Genomic DNA, 18,205 nt, shown 5'->3' on the forward strand with positions numbered 1-18,205 from the left:
CGAACAAAAAACCATTATTCGCAAAATTAAACATACCCGGTGGGACTCGAACCCACAATCGCCTGATTAGAAGTCAGACGCCTTATCCATTAGGCCACGGGTACTTATTGATTGGGTGGTTCAATAATATAAACTTTTATGATAAAATAGAGAGAATACTGAAGGTTTTTAATACTAATTTAATATTGGTTTTGATCAAGCTGACCCAAAGTCCCAGACCCTTAGCATCTATTGGACCAAACCAAAACCAATGGATTAGGAAATATTGACAGCATGTTTAACAATGTCGAGATCCTAGATCAAAGGTGATTAGAGTGCAATCTCACTATCGGTGGATTAGGAAAGGTTGACATCATGTTCAACAATGTTGAGATTCTAGATCAAAGGTGATGTGAGTGCAATCTCATTATCGCACTCACACCATGTCATGTTAGGGATCTCTTCTCTCTCTCTCTCTCTCTCTCTCTCTCTAAAGAAAATAAAATTAACTAAAAAACAAAGTGTCAAGATTATTCACTTACATCATCCCTTACCTTAGTAGGAATCGACATCTCCTACTTTCGTGTGCGCCCTACACACAACAGAGCGCGCAAAGACCACCTTACCCCTAATAGTCGTCGTAGCATGAACAAATAAATTATGAACAATTCCAATACCATTTTTATAATGCTTAATAATACAAACCTTAGAAAAAATTTTTATTTAATGATAGATACAATATCCAACAAAATTGTGCATATCTCCCAAAGCCAATTCAAAATTACTCTGCTCCCAATGATCTTGCTTTTGCAACCCTTGGAGCATTCCCCTTGTTTTCTACTTCCTGCATGACCAAATCCATAGTAATAACAACTAAGGCCTAGTCTGCTTCTTTAGTTTCCATCACAAAGCTCCCATTGTGTACAAATAATGGTAGTAAACTCAGGTTGAGTAAGCTCAAATTAATCTAAAAATAACAAAGGAGATGCCGAACATGGGATAACACTTTTGATTCCTAGCATTCCATATATATAATAAGTAATATTGAAACAAGAACGCAACGAGACTTGGAAAAGATAAAATGAATATAGCAAGACCACATGTAACCATCTCTGCTCCATCTAACCGTGCACTGATAAGACCCAAATACTCTCCTGAATGATATTGGTATATGAAACATTTTAAAATATTTATGATGAGACTGAATAAAAATATTTTGTATTAAATTTGATATGCATTGTTTGATGGTAACTTTTAAGAAGAGATATGAATTGGAAATTTTATTTTTTAATATTTAGCTATTAAATCATTAATTTCAACACTAAAAAGTCACTAATTTATAAAGAGAATTTCTTCTTACTAGGAAATATGGCTCTCTATTGCCTCACCCAAAGCAGTTTTCTTGAATGTTTCTAATATTCATGTGGTAGATTAGGTAGTGTCTAGATTTTGTCAACTAGGGTCAGATGAGGTCTATCTTTATGCCCATTTTACTCAAAAGTTGACCACTTGGTAGGGAAATTAAAGCTTTGAAGACACATTAAAGTCTCAAATTTTTGAAAAATGGTGAAGAAAAAAATGTTGGTTATCAAAAAAAAAGAAAGTGAAGAAAAACATGTTGGCTGAAGTACAAGAGGAAAAGACCAAGTGGGCCACTGAAAATGGCTTTTTGCCGCCTTCTATTATTATGTCAAATCATTTTATTTTTTTGGTAAACTTTATCTTATATCGTTATGACCAACAAAAATTGGAAAATACTATAGTTTTAATTACTATATATTATATAACTTCAATTTTGTAGTTATTGCCTTCGTACGAGGAAATGATAAAAGTAGGACCGAAGATACCTGGTAGCTTAGACAAAAAGTACGATGCACCTACATTCGGAAGTAATCCTAAAGCTGTTTCACGCATTACAAATATCCGTGTAAACAAGCACACTAAAATATTAATATTTTTAGAAGGGATAAAATGAAAAAGTCTAAGACTTCAGTATACGAATATATTAGAAAGTTTAACTTTGTCATAATGTTATTATTTTTATCATATAAAAAAGATTATATTATTTTTAGCTACTTTTAAAAGAAGTTGAACATTGTCCTCATTCTTTTTCTCATTTATCGCATTCCCATCAACTAGGGGTGAAACAGAGCCGGGTTGGGTAAGGTTTTTTAAAACCCTAGCCCACCCCTGAGTCCTCTTAGTTCAACCCAAGCCCAACCCAAACCTAGGTTGGACTGAGATATCTCAGCCAAGGCCCAACCCTGCTGGGCTCAGACCAGACCAACTCGGCCTTGATTGACCTTGATCGGGCCAGGTTGGGCAAGGTTGGCCTTGATTGACCCTAGGGCTTGGTGGGCGCTGATTGACCAGCCTCATGTGATTAGGTATTGGTTTGTTTCATACTCAATTGACTATTAGACTTTTCTTTGGGTTAACAAATTTAGCCTAATCTTAAAATTTTAAATACTTTTGTTCAATAGATAATTAGATACTAGACAAAACTTGCAAAATGAAATCAATAGATTATAAAACATAACCTAACACAGGGCCGGGCTAGGCTTAACTCGAGGCCTCAACCCTGGCCCAGCCCAACCCTGACCCCAGGCCTAAAAATTTTTAACCCTAACCTGCCCTCAGCGTTGAAAAATCCAGCCCAGACCCTGTTCGGGCTCTTGGAAGGCTCGGGCCGACAGGGCCAAACTTGCACCCCTACCATCAATTGTAAGAAAATGAAAAACATATTTTTAATATGGGAGCAGGCTATTGTTATACTAGGATATGTAGAAATATTCCTTCACACATGTCTTGAATACATGTAAGAGGACATGCTATATACTTCATCCACCTATTAATGGACAAACTTTCAGATCAATTCAATTATCCATGCATGTGCTATTACAGAGGTTTTTAAATGTTTGAACGTCTAGGAAATGCATGCAACTTGAACTATTAAAAAATTAATAGAGAAAACCTATACAAGGTGGGCCAAATGGTTGAGAAACATCATCAAAATTAACAAGTGACCTATTGATGGTGTCCATTACTATTCGATTTTCAACTTCAAATCATCAGTGTATGTTGTACAAATCAACAAGGAATGATGGAAACATTACACTTAGTTCTTATTATTATCCTTAGATGTCAATTATTATCATTCTTAAATATTTCCTACTAAGATATACTTGAATGTTGTTAATATGGTTTTCAAACACAATAAAAGTCTTTGCCGCTACTATTTGCATTAAACAAACATTAGGATGTAAGAAGGAAATAAGGAAAAAAAAAATCTTGAATCAAATGAGAGGCGACAAACTAAAATTAAAATTTGTGTGAACGACGTATTCCTTTAAAGCTTAAAAGAAAGTTCTATAGGATTGTTGTTCAACTGACAATGATGTATGAGGCCGAATGTTGGGCATTTAAGAAGTGTCATATTGAGAAGTTATGTGTAGCAGAGATGAGGCTGTTAAGATGGATATGTGGGAAAACTAGGAAGGATAAAGTACGGAATGATCGTATTAGAACTGACTTTGGAGTTGCCCCAATCAATGACAATCTTCAAGAGAGTCGTTTGAGATGGTATGGTCATGTTCAGCGGAGACCTAGGGATGCCCCAGTAAGGAGGAATAATATGATTCCGATAGAAGGAGCTAAAAGAGTTAGACATGCCTAAAATGACCATAGGAGAAGATGTGAGAAAGGACATGCATTGTCTGGGACTTGTCCCAAGTATGACCTTGGATAGAGCTTGTTGGAGGGCAAGGATCCATGTTGTAGACCTCATTTAGCTGAGATTCTTCTGACTTGTTGGGCTGAACTTCTCACTTTCATCTCATCCCCCATCCCTATATTGGTCATCTCTCCATTGGTGCCCCCTTTTTATTGTTTAGACAATAGTTTCCCTATTTTGTGTTGTTGAATCCATGTAGCCGACTCCATTAAGTTGGGATAAGACTGAGTTTGTTGTTGTTGTATTAGTTTCTTCTTGGCTACTAAATAGAGACAACCATTTTTGAATACATGCAAATTAATAATAATATAACAAATTTTACTAGAAGTTCCAGACATTACTGCTTTCTCGATCACAACTCGAAACTTTCCATTCATGGATAGTCCATCACCACCTCCCATGACCACTCCGTCAATTAGTGAGACATTCACTATAAATTGGTGTAAGGATATTATGGTAATATCCCTTTATAATGTTTTAATATAATCCTATTTGTATTATGGCTTAGTTTATGAGAGGCAATCTAGTAATTAGTCCATCTGACCTAAACCCTAGTTTCCCTATAAATACTAGCTGGAGGCAGCAACCTGAGTGTTCCAAACTTAATACACAGGGTGTAATGCTTTAAGCTTTGTCGCTAAATCCTTTGGATTTGAAAAGTAAAATAAATTACATCTAACAAGTATCATTACTAAATATGGTAAGAAATTTAATTAATTTATAAAAACATTTTGGATAATGATTATCAAAGTTTTCTTATTAGGGTCTAAAAATTTTCACTTCCCTTCCCTTCCCTTTAATTTATCTTGCAACCAAACAGAGCCTTGAGTTGGACTGACCTTGGCAATTCTCGATCAGTACAACCTAATGTTCCGCAAGTAAATAGAGTGTATTTTTTTTTTTTTTTGGGGAGGGGGGGGGGGTTTAAAAGTGGAATGTATTGACTATTTACAATAATTTACCTTAAAAATCTCTACCAAAGAAAAATTTACCTTCAGGAATCCTTTTCGTATTCTTTCAATTTCTTTAACATTTGTGAAACCTATATCGTTAAAAAAAAAAAGATATAAAAGTTAACAGGAGAAAACATGTAGAAGCATGCATATAGGTTTAATAAACAAAAACTGTATTATGATTTTTTTTTTTTTTTGAGAGAGAGAGAGCTGATTTGGTTCTTCCTTGAAGGGGTGATGTATGGCCATGAAAGAAAAACTTGGGAGGGGTACTCTTGCAGAAGAACAAACCCTAACTAGAACTCATCAACAGTTAAGGTAGAGGAGCCACAAACACACTTTATATAAATAGATGTATGGCACAGGAATTTAAATATTGCAGACCCAGAAACAAAAGTGGATTTGGGCTCCTCTATATATAGCACGGCGGTGCATTACAGAACTTATAGCGCGGCACAAGAGCTCGTCACCTGGCCAAGCTCCCATTTGGACAGCGCTAGTTGAGTTGGAAATTCACATTTCAAAATTAAGAAATTCTCTTGTTCATCGCATCTGCACCATGTTCAGCTATTCCAAATCGATCCATGCCATCCAAATGGAAGCTCGTCCACATGGCGAGCTCTGGTGCAGCCCTACAAGATTTGTAGTGCACCCGAGGTGGATACGAAAAAGTGGTAGCAGTACTAATATTGGAATGACCTAAACTTGACCAGCCACAATTTTTTTTAATGGCAAATACAGCCACTAATTAACATATACTTGCAAAGTAAGTGGCTTACCCAAAAAACAGAAAAAAAGACTTGTCAAGTGCCACTTTTTCAAGAAAGTGCTCCCCCGTCGTGTAATGTCTACACCAATGTGGACGCCAATGAGAGTGCAAAAATATCAACATATATATTATTTTTTTTTTATATTTATCTGCATGCAGAGCGGTACTTTCACACACTCTTGTGTTTGGAGCAAGAGCCATGGGATCATGTAGCATTCTTTTCCCGTTAGATATACTTAACCCAATTGCCGCACAAAAACTATCACCATGACTTTGCAAATTATGTTACCATATTACGTGGTTTTATTTTTTCTTTGAAGTGATGAAAGCATTGGTCTTTTTTTTTTTTTAAAAAAAAAAAAAACCCATCCCTACGCATAGACACAGAGGAGGGAACTGATTGTGCCATCCACTCTAGAGAAATAAAAAAAACCCATCCCTATTGATGCGTCCATCGATGTTCTTATTGGTCCCTACACTGGTGCAAGGGTCACGCAACTTAGCAGTAATTCCCCACCCAATGCAAGGGTCACGCGACTTAGCAAAAATCCTTTGGTCTTTCTTTCCTCATGGTTGATAGATGTTGTACTAACCATGCATTAGGAAGCAATCAATCACGATTGGCATGTTCCATGCATTGTGAATCTCTCTCTCTCTCTCTCTCTCTCTCTCTCTTTCTCTAAGTGTGTGTTTGCGTAAGGGGGTTGGAATGCCATGATTCACATTTCCTCGAGTGTTGACAACACCTCAGATATAATCATACATAGTTTGTTTGTGTACGTGTGTGTGTGGGGGGGGGGGGGTTATATATATATATATATCACGATATGAGATGGGTTCAGAAGACCAATGAAAATTAAGGAAACCATTCCCTTGTGAAGTAACTGTGAAGTTTCACCATGAGTTCTTCCAAGCTTCCTACTCCTATCGGAAGGAGGTACTCCCTCTCTCTCTCTCTCTCTCTCTCTCTCTCTCTCTCTCTCTCTCTCTCTCTCCTTTTCTTTATTATCTGCCATGTTGAAAGTTGGATATTGTTGAACCAAGTGATCAATTTGGGTTGGGCTAAGATACAGTTAAATATGTGGAGCTATGGTCCAACCCACTTAACCAGGCTCACTCTCACAAGCCCTCCTCACCTGTTGCATTATTGATGGGCTCTGCTCCACCCATGATGGGTCCTGCTTCACTCATGAAGACAGAGCCCACAAGAAGGCCTACACGTAAAGGGGAGTATTGAAGTAATCCTACATCGACTGTGGATGCTCCAATTATCAAGTATAAGAGCCCCAAGAGACTACCCCACTTTGAACCAATTGGTTTTGAAATGGAAGCTTAATATGCATCTATATGATTTCTTTCCATTAACATCTATTTGTGGTCTTATATTATAGAGTACAAAATTAAAACAATTTTTATGATTAAAGAGGTTTACTAATCAAGGTTTCTCATCACCATTGGTAGCAGACTAGAAGGTAAGGTTGCAGTAATCACTGGAGGTGCTACTGGCATTGGTAAAACTACTGCCATATTATTCAGCCAACAAGGTTGTAAGGTAGTTATTGCTGACATCCAAGATGAATTAGGTCAATCCGTCTGTGACGAAATTGGCCCTGAAATGTCCTCATTCATACATTGCGATGTAACCATAGAAGATGATGTGAAGAATGCAGTAGATGAAGCTGTTTCAAGATTTGGAAAGCTTGACATAATGTTCAACAATGCTGGAATCATTGGTCCACAAAATGTAAAGATAATGGAGAATGAAAAACTCGATTTTGAAAGCGTTATTGCGGTTAATGTTACCGGTGTCTTCTTAGGCACTAAACACGCTGCCCGTGTAATGATACCTAGAAAACAAGGAAGCATTATTAACAATGGGAGTGTAAGTTCAATTATGGGAGGGTTAATCTCTCATGCTTATGTAGCTTCAAAGCATGCAGCAGTAGGTCTCACAAAGAATGCAGCTGCAGAGTTGGGTAAGTTTGGTATAAGAGTTAATTGTGTTTCAGCATTCGCGGCTGCATCACCTCTTGCTAGGAATGCTTTTAAGAATGATGATGATGAGATTGAGAAGAGGGTAGGAAAGTTGTGTAGTCTCAAAGGAGTTAGCTTGACTGTAGAAGATATTGCTGAGGCTGTAGTTTATTTTGGTGGTGATGAATCAAGATGTGTGAGTGGTCATAATTTTGTTATTGATGGAGGCTTTACTGTTGCAACTACCAGCTTTGGTCTGTTCAGGCAGTGAAAATCCTGAGTACCAGAAAATAAGTCTTTGGTGTATGATGTAGTTAGGGTTATTATTGATGTATTATTTCTCTTCAAAAATAACTATGAATTGTTAATAAGACTGTGTGATGTTTATAATAATGCAAGACGCTTTTCATAAAAAAAAATAAAAATGATGCAAGAAGTAAGTTTTAGGAAAATCTCAGTTAAATATGGTCTGCCACATGGATCCTTGCCCTCCAATATGTTCTGTCCGAGGTCATCCAGTTCATAGCAAGAAAATGGTGGTTTCATGATTGAAAAATCGCTTGAATTGTTGCAAAGGTGAATCTGTTCACCCATAAGCCATGATTTATCATTACCAATTCTGATCTCTTGCTTTCTAGATGGGTTATTATCAAAAGGGTATTTTAGTCATTTTATTTTTTAATTTTGGGGAAATTTTTTTCAGTTTCAACCTAATCGATTTGGGGAAGATGAGGGTATTTTGGTCATTTCATTCTTTAATTTTGGTGGGTTATTATCAAAAGGGTATTTTGGTCATTAGATTCCTTAAAACTAACATCTAATGTCCCAAATTAACGACAGGGACCAAAATGCTACAATGTTTTGAAAGTAGGGGGGAGTTTGCAATTAGAAAAATTGTAGAGGGGCATTTGGACAATTGGGTAGGGGGGCATTTGTCAAAAACCCAAAATAAAATGATATGAGTAAGCTAATTGTTTTGAAGTTTTTTTAGTTCCTCTTTTATAGGGGTTCTTTCCAATTATTATATTGGAGAAATGAAGCACTGAAATATCATTGCAGAAGTTCACCCAAAAAAAAAATAAAAAAAACCCACCGTAGAAAAAGAAAAAGATGGGGGTTGAGGTAGAGAAAATTGAAATATATTATTTCTTATTAACAGACAAATAATTATGAAATCAAGAAACATAATATTCATTTGCAAGAAAATTAAGGCAATAACAGATGGACTGACAATTTTAGATTATTTGTCAAATTCGTGGGAATATTACTGGGATCTTTGGATGATCAAATTCTCTATTCAAAATGAATATTATCTCTGCTTCAGCATGTGCAGTTAAAATTTAGAACCCCAGACATTTACCATGTAACTGCAAATAATCATAAACTAATTTTTAAGTTTTTTGGGTGAGGGAGAGAGAGAGTGGGAAGTGAAAGAAGAGGAATGGGGCTCGCAGCTACAACTTGAGCTTGTGATCAATTGAGAGTGAGACTTGGAGAGAGAATTCGCCTCTGCAACTTGAGCTTGGTTGGAGAAATGAAGGATGTACGATCCAGAGTGAGGAAGATAGTGGTCGGTTGACGCCGGTCTGCTTTATCGTCCAAGTAGGTCTCTTCTTCAGAAGACGATAGGTTGCAGTGGATTCTCCAAGGTTGTCGGTGAGTTTGAGGAAGAAGAAGGGTTTGTGGATGCATGTTTTAATTGAAAGTGTAGATGAGGTACTTTGCCCACTAAGAAAGGCAGAATTGTCTTTAAAAAAATATTAAATAGCTGACATCACCATTTAACAACTCTTAACTAGGGGGTCTGTGTGGAATCAGTTTGGTAAAGTAGGGGGTGGCACTGATATTATGGTAGTTAGTGGGTGTACCTTAAAATATAAGTAAATGTCAGGAAAATGGTTTTTTGTCCCCTTCCTTTCACAAGCATAAGAAATAGGCATATAAGGGGATATATCCAAGCTGCCAAATGATTCGAATGATTACATTTTTCAACATGACACACATCATAGATATGTACAAAGGATTATCGTAGGAGAAGTTGTTGAAGCCGTAAGAAAGATGAAAACAGGCAAAACACTTGGCCTAGATGAGATTCCAATTGAAGTATGAAAGATCTTAGGAGGTTGTGGAGCTTATTGGTTAACTAATCTGTTTAACAAGATTATGGAGACAAGGAAGATGCAAATGAATGGAGGAGAAGCATTGTAGTCCCGATCTACAAAAATAAATGTGATATCCAAAACTGCAATAGTTATAAAAGAATAAAGCTAATGAGTCACACTATGAAACTTTAGGAGAAGGTTATTGAAGCCCGTTTGAGAAGAGAGAATCATATCTCGGTGAACAAATTTGGTTTTATGTTAGGTGGATCCACGACAGAAGGTATATACTTATTAAGGAGGTTGATGGAAAGATATGGAGATAGTAGGAAGGATCTCCATATGGTCTTTACTGACCTGGAAAAAGCCTATAATTGAGTCCCTAGAGATTTAATTCGGCATGTGTAGACACTGAATTTTTGTCACCACCCCTGGCAATGATGACAATAGGGTACAGATGAAAGAAAACATTGTGCCCTGAATGCTAGAATACCCCAAAAAACCCAGAAAAAAACCTGAAAAAGTGACATCTGGAGGGACACCATGACCGCGGTGCCGCGGAAATGTGGGGGACCATATGCCCTCTTCATCCAGGTGACATCACAGCGGTACCACATAAATTTTTACCATGGGGCTCACCCCTATGGAGGAACCCCTACCCTCTAGAGAAGAAGATTTGGAGAGAGAGAGAGAGAGAGAGAGAGAGAGAGAAGGGCAAGGGATACAACTCCACACCCCCCATCTCCCCTCATTTTCCTTCCTTAAACCCCTGTTTTTGCCAAACAAGTATAGGTAGTTCCTTCGATTACCTGACTTGAGATAACAAAACCTTTCCCTTTAGTCATCACTCTATCCGAATAACGAAAATCTCTGACAAAATCCATTGATTTTGATCGGAGTAGAAGGAAAATGATTTTGCCATTCGTCTCCACCTGAGTCGGGAGATAACTGACAGTCAGGGTCCTTTGGAGTCCTACATAAAGGTATACTTGTCATATTCCACTTTCCGCACAATGTAGATCATCAGTGCTTATTGTATTAGTGTATATATTAGTTAGTACCTCTCTTGCATGTTTAACGAAAAAGATAGGTCATGATAGGATGTAGGTAAAAATCATGAATTTAACTTCTCATGCATATGTTTTTTAATCTTAATTATATATTAATTGAGAATTTTAAGAGAGGGAGAATATTTGACATTTAGCATCTAACAGAAATATCGGATCGATTGGGTGAGATGGAGAACTAATACCTGCTCAGTCTTGTAACCTGGCCCCTTACCCAATATTCGAGCAGACTAGATGGAATCATGTAGCTCTTTCTGTTCATTCAGATAGGGCTATACCCCTTGGGTCCTAAGCCCTAATCCTAGGTGGTGACTCCATTTTCTTATTAAACATGACCTCAATCCCCCAAGATTATTCATATGAATCACTTCACCAACAATACAATTAGACCTAGTCGCCAAGAGGGGGCCACAGGATATCACACCAACGGGAGATTGTGGTACCTATAGCATATTCTAATAAAGATAGGAATGTCGAGTAAATATGTCAATGTATTAAATATATGTATGAGGGCATGGTGACAAGTGCGAGATCTGTGGGAGGCCAGGGCAAAGAATTCCCAATTACAATTGGATTACTTTAGGGTTCAGCCTAAAGTCCTTACCTTTTTTGCTCTTATCATGGACAAGCTAACCAAGAGCATTCAAGACTAAGTCCCATGGTGTATGCTCTTCACCGATGATATCGTTTCGATGGATGAGACAAAGAAGGGATTAACTCTAAGTTAGAGCTTTGGATGTCAAGCTTGGAAACTAGAGGCTTTAAGATTAGTAGAATGAAGATGGAGTATATAATGTGTAATTTTACTCATACTAGGATGGATACTGATATGGCGCAAATTGAGGAAAAAGAGATACTACAAAGTGACTACTTTAGATATCTAAGTTCAATCATAAATAAAGAAGATTAGCATGCGGCGATTAACGGAGTGTCTTCGACAAACCTGCTCTTTCCTAGTCATATTGAAGATCAGCAGGCTCGTGATGCTATGGGCTTGCCTAGATATAGATTTGCAATGAGTTAGGGGAGGTGGCTGGCTGGTCCAGTCTGTGGTTGTGTTTTTTTTGGTTTCTTCTTATTCTTGGCTCTGTGACTCTTTTGCCTTTTCTTTCATTTAATACAAGGATCTTCTAGCAAAAAAAAAAGTTCAATCATAAATAAAGAAGGTGACATAGAGGATGATGTTTCGTAGAGAATTAAAGTGGGATGGATGAAGTGGTGAGGTACATCCAGACTGTTGTGTGATCGATGTATTCCTTTAAAGCTTATAGGAAAGTTCTATAGGACTGTTGTACGACTGGCTATGATGTATGGGACAGAATATTGGGCAGTTAAGAAGTGTCATGTTGATAAGCTTTGTGTAGCAGAGATGAGGGTCTTAAGATGGATGTGTGGAAAAACAAGGAAGGATAAAGTAAAGAATGAACATATAAGAGCAAACTTGGGAGTTGCCCCGATCAGTGACAAGCTCCGAGAGAGTCGTTTAAGGTGGTCTGGTCATATTCAACAGAGGTCTACGGATGCCCTAGTAAGGAGGAGTGATATGACCCCAATTGAAGGGGCTAAAAGAACTAAGGGCAGGCCTAAAATGACCAAAGGAGAAGTGGTGAGGAAGGACTTGCATAGTTTGGGTGTTGTACCAAGTATAACCTCGGACAGAGCCTATTGGAGGGTAAGGAACCATGTCGTAGATCCCATTTAGCTGAAATTCTCCTGATGCACTGGACTGTGCGTCTTTCCTCTTACTGTCTTTCATATTTCAGCTCTCACTCTTTTTTTTTCCCCATCCCTCTTCTCCCATCTTGTATATCCCTTGTTTAGTTAGAACCTTGTTTTCCTTACTATGTTCTATTTGGATCCATGTAGCCGATCCCATTAAGTTGGGATAAGGCTGAGTTTGTTGTTGTATCCAAGCTATCAAAGCACTAAGAAATGACAATATTTTAATCCTTCAGCATAATTGCTAATCTGTAATGGAAGCAAATGTGTTAGTATACTCCCACCCCCCCCCCCCCCCCCAAAAAAAAAAAAAGAAGAAACAAAAGGATACATTAGAAATAAGTAACTATGGTCTTTATCGGCTTACAATGGTTGATATCGAACATTTATTTATAGAGTATACACTACTCCCATATGAACCCAAATTAATGTGATTCATGTCTTCAATATATGCAGGCATTTTTGGAGGAAGAGTTGTTTTAGAACTAAGCATGGAAACTACTTTAGACATAGTTGGTCTGTCCTCTGCGTAATGTTGCACACAAAGAAGTCCAATATGTATGCATCTCATTGCTTCAAGTAGATGAAAACTATTCACAATTGTTTGGTCAATCAATTGCATTCCCTTGCTATCGTCCCATAATTGTCATGCCTGAAATATTCTCAAGTGTCGTTAATTAAGAGAATTTAAGATGAAAGAAATTAAACCTTCAGTTAAAAATAACATAAAAAGGACAACAAAATGTGAGACTTACATAACCCATAAGGCATAGATGTTGTTCATCATCACAGAAGCTAGAATTCTTTTTACCACTCACAGTCTCTAGTAACAAGATGCCAAAGCTGAAGGCATCTGATTTTTCAGAAAATATCCCTTGGATGGCATACTCTAGTGCCATGTAGCCACTGCATATTCATAAAATATTCAATAACATATATCTTAAAACTAAGGATAAATTTAGAGTACAAAAAAACTTTCTTTAAATGGTCCTTTATAGGCTGTTGATTGTGTCAAAGTCTAGATTAGATAGAATTCATACTTATTATGTTCCAACCATCTTATTAGTATTTTCTAGACCTTGTGTCCTGCTGAAGATCTTTGCCGTGCCAAAGTCTGAAATTTTTGGATTCATTTCTTCATCTAAAAGAATGTTGCTTGCCTTCAAATCTGCTACGAGTATTATAACAAATACTCTTGTTTTTCTTGGATTGCCTGCAATTTTATGAACTAAAAAAATAAAAAATAAATAAAAAAATATCATCTAATTTAAAAGTTATTTAGAACTTTGTAGATAGATAGTTAACTACATTCAATTACATAAGAGAATTATTATTATTGTTTTTGCTAAAGGTCAGCAAGTGTTTAATTAGAAAAAAAAGAAAAAGAAAAATTGTACAAGAGTTTAACATCCAGGCAACCCCAAACAAAAACAAAGATACGAAAAATAAGAGTAAAAGCACGTAAAGAAAAGACCCTCAAAAGGAATTTATTAAACACAAGAGATGCAATTAAAAAAAAAAAAAAAGAATATATTAGGATTCTCTAGTTAGTTAAAATATACAAAAATTACTTGTTAATGCTTTGGAAAGAAGCAAAGGCTTAAATAGCCAAACTCATGCTACTAAAATTCTCCCCTACTAATTTCTAATTTGAGCTAAATGATCTTGACGTGCTTTAAAATTTGTAGTTACTTGAATAAATAGTTTATGGGGACAGATTTTAAATTCATCGGCAATAGGTTTATGCTAGTTGAAACTCAGGTCATCCTAATTGGAATTGATCAATCCCTGATATAATCAATTTGTCTTCAAAGAAATATTTGTTATGAATGAGTAGGAATAAAGAAAAGAGTCCAAGAAGGAGACTCTGGTTCCAATGGGCGTATCACAGGTACTTAAAGAATGATTCATTGTGGACAGTTTCGGTGATAAAGAATTGTTCTTGGGTGTGGCAGAAAATTTTGAAGTATAGAGACAAAGTTGAGCCTCTTATTCAATTCATCAGTGGCAAGAGTCTCAATATTTTTCTTTGGCTAGACCCATAGAACCCTTTTGGCATCCTCAACATATGTAGCAAACGCATTTTTTATGGCATTGATTCAGAAAAAAATGGCTTGTGTGAATACAATTTTAAAGAATGGTGAATGGAACCCTAAATCCACTGTATCTGAGGATATTCTTTATGTGGAATTCCCTCCCTATCAATAGGAGTATGAGTAGAGGGGAAAATTGATTAATTTGGAAGCCATCCCAAGATGGGAACTTTCCATTTAGGTCAGCATGGAACTTAGTTTGGCAAGTGTCTCCAAATGTGGGATGGGCCAAAACAGTTTGGTTTCGGTTCAGTATTCCTCGACAATCTTTTACTTCTTGGAGATGTTTAGTTGATTTTCTTCCAATAGTGGATCAACTCATCAAAAGGACACTCTAAGAGCTGCCTTTTTGTTGCTTCTGTTGGGCCGGGTTGGAGTCCCATAATCACTTATTCTTTGAATGCAACTTCACAAGTGCAACATTAATTTTTGGCCTAACATCTTCCCAGTCAGTAACGTGACAATTACCCCCACCCTCTGACACAGACCAAAGTCTTATCCATTGGAGTTTATTTTCCCCCTTCCCTCGAAAGTAGAAACATTTTTTGGTCATACACTCTTATCTAGGTGGTTACAACACCCATCTCCTTCTTCAAGAGAGGGAGGGCTGGGACACCTTCCTCATAGGTCTTTGCACCTACACTCCTAGGTTATCATAAGAGGACATTGGAGCCCACTTTATAAGCGGTGAGTTGAAGAGTTTTTCACCAAACGGTGGTCAATTTCTAGGAATAGTTCAGAGAAGAGACATGTAGTTACTAATCAGGAAAATGATGGCCTTGCCAAAGTAAAGAATATGCCAATAATATATTTTTTTCTTCCTTTGAGGGATTTCTCTTATTTTCTTTATTAAAAAATTGTTTTCTTATTAAAAAAAAAGATTCAGTTTTTATGCACAGTTGTGTACGAATTAAAAGATAAAAATGTTATCATGCATCCCTTTCTCTCTTTCTCTCTCTCTTACCCATCCAACGGTTGAAGTACGACTATGTACATACATGGCCATGCATGCATCAACCTAAAACAAAAAGAAAACTATAAAACTCGATTTGTACAACACCTTCCGGGTCTAGCTTTTCTTATTTGAACAGTGCAGCCGTTTGTATTCCCAAAGCATGGAATTTCTAATTTGCAGGTTTTCAATTATATTATTGTTGGCTAACTTTGTTTAGAGGTGATTGCATAGAATCCCTTTGTTTAGTTTCTAATCTTTTTCAGTTTTGTTGAACTGAAGTTTCCTCCAAGCAATCCCTTCCCCCGAAAAAATGGGGATGGGGGTGGGGGGGGGGGGGGGGGGAGATGGGGAATCAGGTCAACTAAATCATTATCCAATTTTCTAAACTCTAGCCATAATCTAATACAGTTTTACTTCTCAATCTATAGTCAATGCATTAGATCAACTATATAATATTTTTAAAAGGGCAATCTTGTCTATCAAGTGAAGAAATTTTTCCTTATTTTTGAGACAAAGCTTCCCTCCATCAATAAAGGATGATTCATCCACCATCCTATAATTTTAGTATATTGTAAAATACCCTCTCGATTCCTTTTCTTGCACTCTCTTTCTGTGCAGTGAATGAGATCCCACTCACTGTGGGTGGAGGAAAACTTGGTCCTATTTTTGGAGGAGGAAATACCCGCAATTTTACCGCCAATATTATTTTTCTCATAGAATGAATGTCCAAAATGCCTCCACAACATTTTTACATTCATTCCACTTCCATCATGACTCGTCATGAAAAATACCTCATCACCGTGGGTGTAAAGATAACTATACCAACTACCAATTTTAACTAAAAAAAGGAAAATGATGAATAAGTAGACAAAAGTTTTTCTAGACTGTGGAGACCACTTTTGCAATTAAGGACCACACATACCTACTTGTGCCATATGCAAGTAAGGATGAACATTCTGACCGTTGAATCTCTATAGAGTAGTTTAGACCTATTATTTTCAGACTCCAGGTTTATCCAAATTCGAATTCGATTTGTGTTCGTTTAAGGGTATTCATATCCATTTAGTGGTATTCGAATTTTTATTCGAATAATTAGGAAAAAAAAACTATCCGATCTGAATAGATATCCAACTAATGATATAGAGGGTTTTTGAAGATTCAATAGATTCTAAATAATAAAGAAAAGAAAATAATGAGATTAAAATATGGATTGAGAGTGAATCGTATCCGTTGGGGGGGGGGGGGGAGGAGAGGGGAGGAAGGTCTAGGTTACACAAGTCATAGATGTATATGGATAGCCGAAAATCCAAATTTGATTTGCATCGGTATCCGTTTAAGGATATAAGGATATTTGTATCCGGGCAGGGAATATCCGGATCCGATCATATTCGATCCGTATCCAATCCGTTTACATCCCCAAATCTACCTATCCAAAAAAATTTCAGCCCCTAGATGATGCAATTTCAATAAATATGTATATGAGAGAGAGAGAGAGAGAGAGAGAGAGAGAGAGAGACACATTACCTAGTTCTGAAGATGGAAGATGAAAAAAAAGGTGTTGCTCATCAGAAAAGAACTACTGAACATCAATCAAGTCCTTGCTCCAAACCAAACACCCAGGTCCACTAATATACGCCTAAGCCATCCTGAACTTGTAAATACTCTGCAAGATCTGGTAACGTCATTCCTTGCAATTTCAGAAACCCTTCTTGATCAGAACCACACTGTAATTTACTACTTCTCACGCACCCATCACTCCAATTTCCATTTCCCCATTGCTCAGGAAACTTAGGTTTGAACCCTCTCATGCAGCTACAGATGCTTGATTCCATCTTATTACAAATCCCAAAAAGCCCACATGTACCATAAACATCACATTGGCTATTAATTGCAAACCATACATTAACCCATTGCTTCTTTTGTTCATTCCATTCTTTTGCCTCTATATTTCCATATGAATCAAGAACTTCAATCAAAATATTGGAACTATTTGAATTGGAATAAATGTAATACTAACCTCCATATCCATCATCTGTGAAGGTGATACCATTAATATAGTCTTGAGACATACCCGGAACTCCGATAAAGCTCCGACCGTTCCATTGACCGGATCTCCAATGTTTCACTTCTTCTGTCCAATTCATAACAGTCGCAACCGATCCGTTTATGATGAATACTTGTAGTGATTTTCGATCTCGGTTTGAAGAAAAATTTTCCGAAAGCCGGATCATTTTTGCTTCTCCAAGATGTTAATGTAAGATATATTCTGAGTTTGTCGTTGCCTCCAAGCTTCATGTTTGGTATCAAAATATTGGAGGGATGATCAAAACTTTGCAAAAGGACCAACCCATTTGGATCCTTTAGGGCAAAGTTTCCCAAATCATCAAGGATTGCAAATGTATTATGGAAGAAGTAGAAGCATTTGTATACCAAATCACATTTTGTTTTCCATAAAAAAGAACAAGATTATTCCCTGCATTATTGATGGCCAAAGTTCCAGCTGAGGAATCTGGAATGGGTTTCATGTTGTTTAAAACCCATACAACTTGTGTGTATGAAGTCTTCTTGTACCAAATCCCAACATATCGATTTGTTGAATTGCCAGGACTAAAGAAACCTAATTCAAAAATGCCTCTAGCTGATACTAAGATTTCTCCATCTGTAATTGATTGACTTGAACTTATGGTGTCTATTGCCATGCAATGTGCTAATAATAGAAACAAGAAAAAACATAGAAGAGATATGCTGAATATAAACTTACTCACTCTTGAATTGCTGGAGCCCATAAATTTATCTCTCAAAAGATGGCTTATGATGATGCCTACCTGCAGGAGCTGGAATTTTTTATATTATTGGTTTTCTCT

General features: G+C 36.9%; 1 protein-coding gene and 1 non-coding gene across 2 annotated transcripts; one reads left to right on the forward strand and one right to left on the reverse strand.

The window, feature by feature from the left end:
* Positions 1 to 31: 31 nt before the first annotated feature.
* Positions 32 to 104, reverse strand: TRNAR-UCU. The gene has a single exon. It is a non-coding gene; the product is annotated as a tRNA-Arg (tRNA).
* A 6,480-nt stretch (positions 105 to 6,584) lies between these two features.
* LOC122645097 (momilactone A synthase-like) lies at positions 6,585 to 7,689 on the forward strand. The gene is made up of 2 exons (XM_043838443.1): positions 6,585 to 6,664; positions 6,875 to 7,689. Exons 1-2 carry the CDS (start codon positions 6,585 to 6,587, stop codon positions 7,677 to 7,679), a joined length of 885 nt encoding a protein of 294 aa, XP_043694378.1. The 3' UTR covers positions 7,680 to 7,689.
* The last annotated feature ends 10,516 nt before the right edge of the window (positions 7,690 to 18,205 follow it).

The sequence above is a fragment of the Telopea speciosissima genome, chromosome 11 (assembly GCF_018873765.1).
Source record: "Telopea speciosissima isolate NSW1024214 ecotype Mountain lineage chromosome 11, Tspe_v1, whole genome shotgun sequence".
NCBI classification, from domain to species: domain Eukaryota; kingdom Viridiplantae; phylum Streptophyta; class Magnoliopsida; order Proteales; family Proteaceae; genus Telopea; species Telopea speciosissima.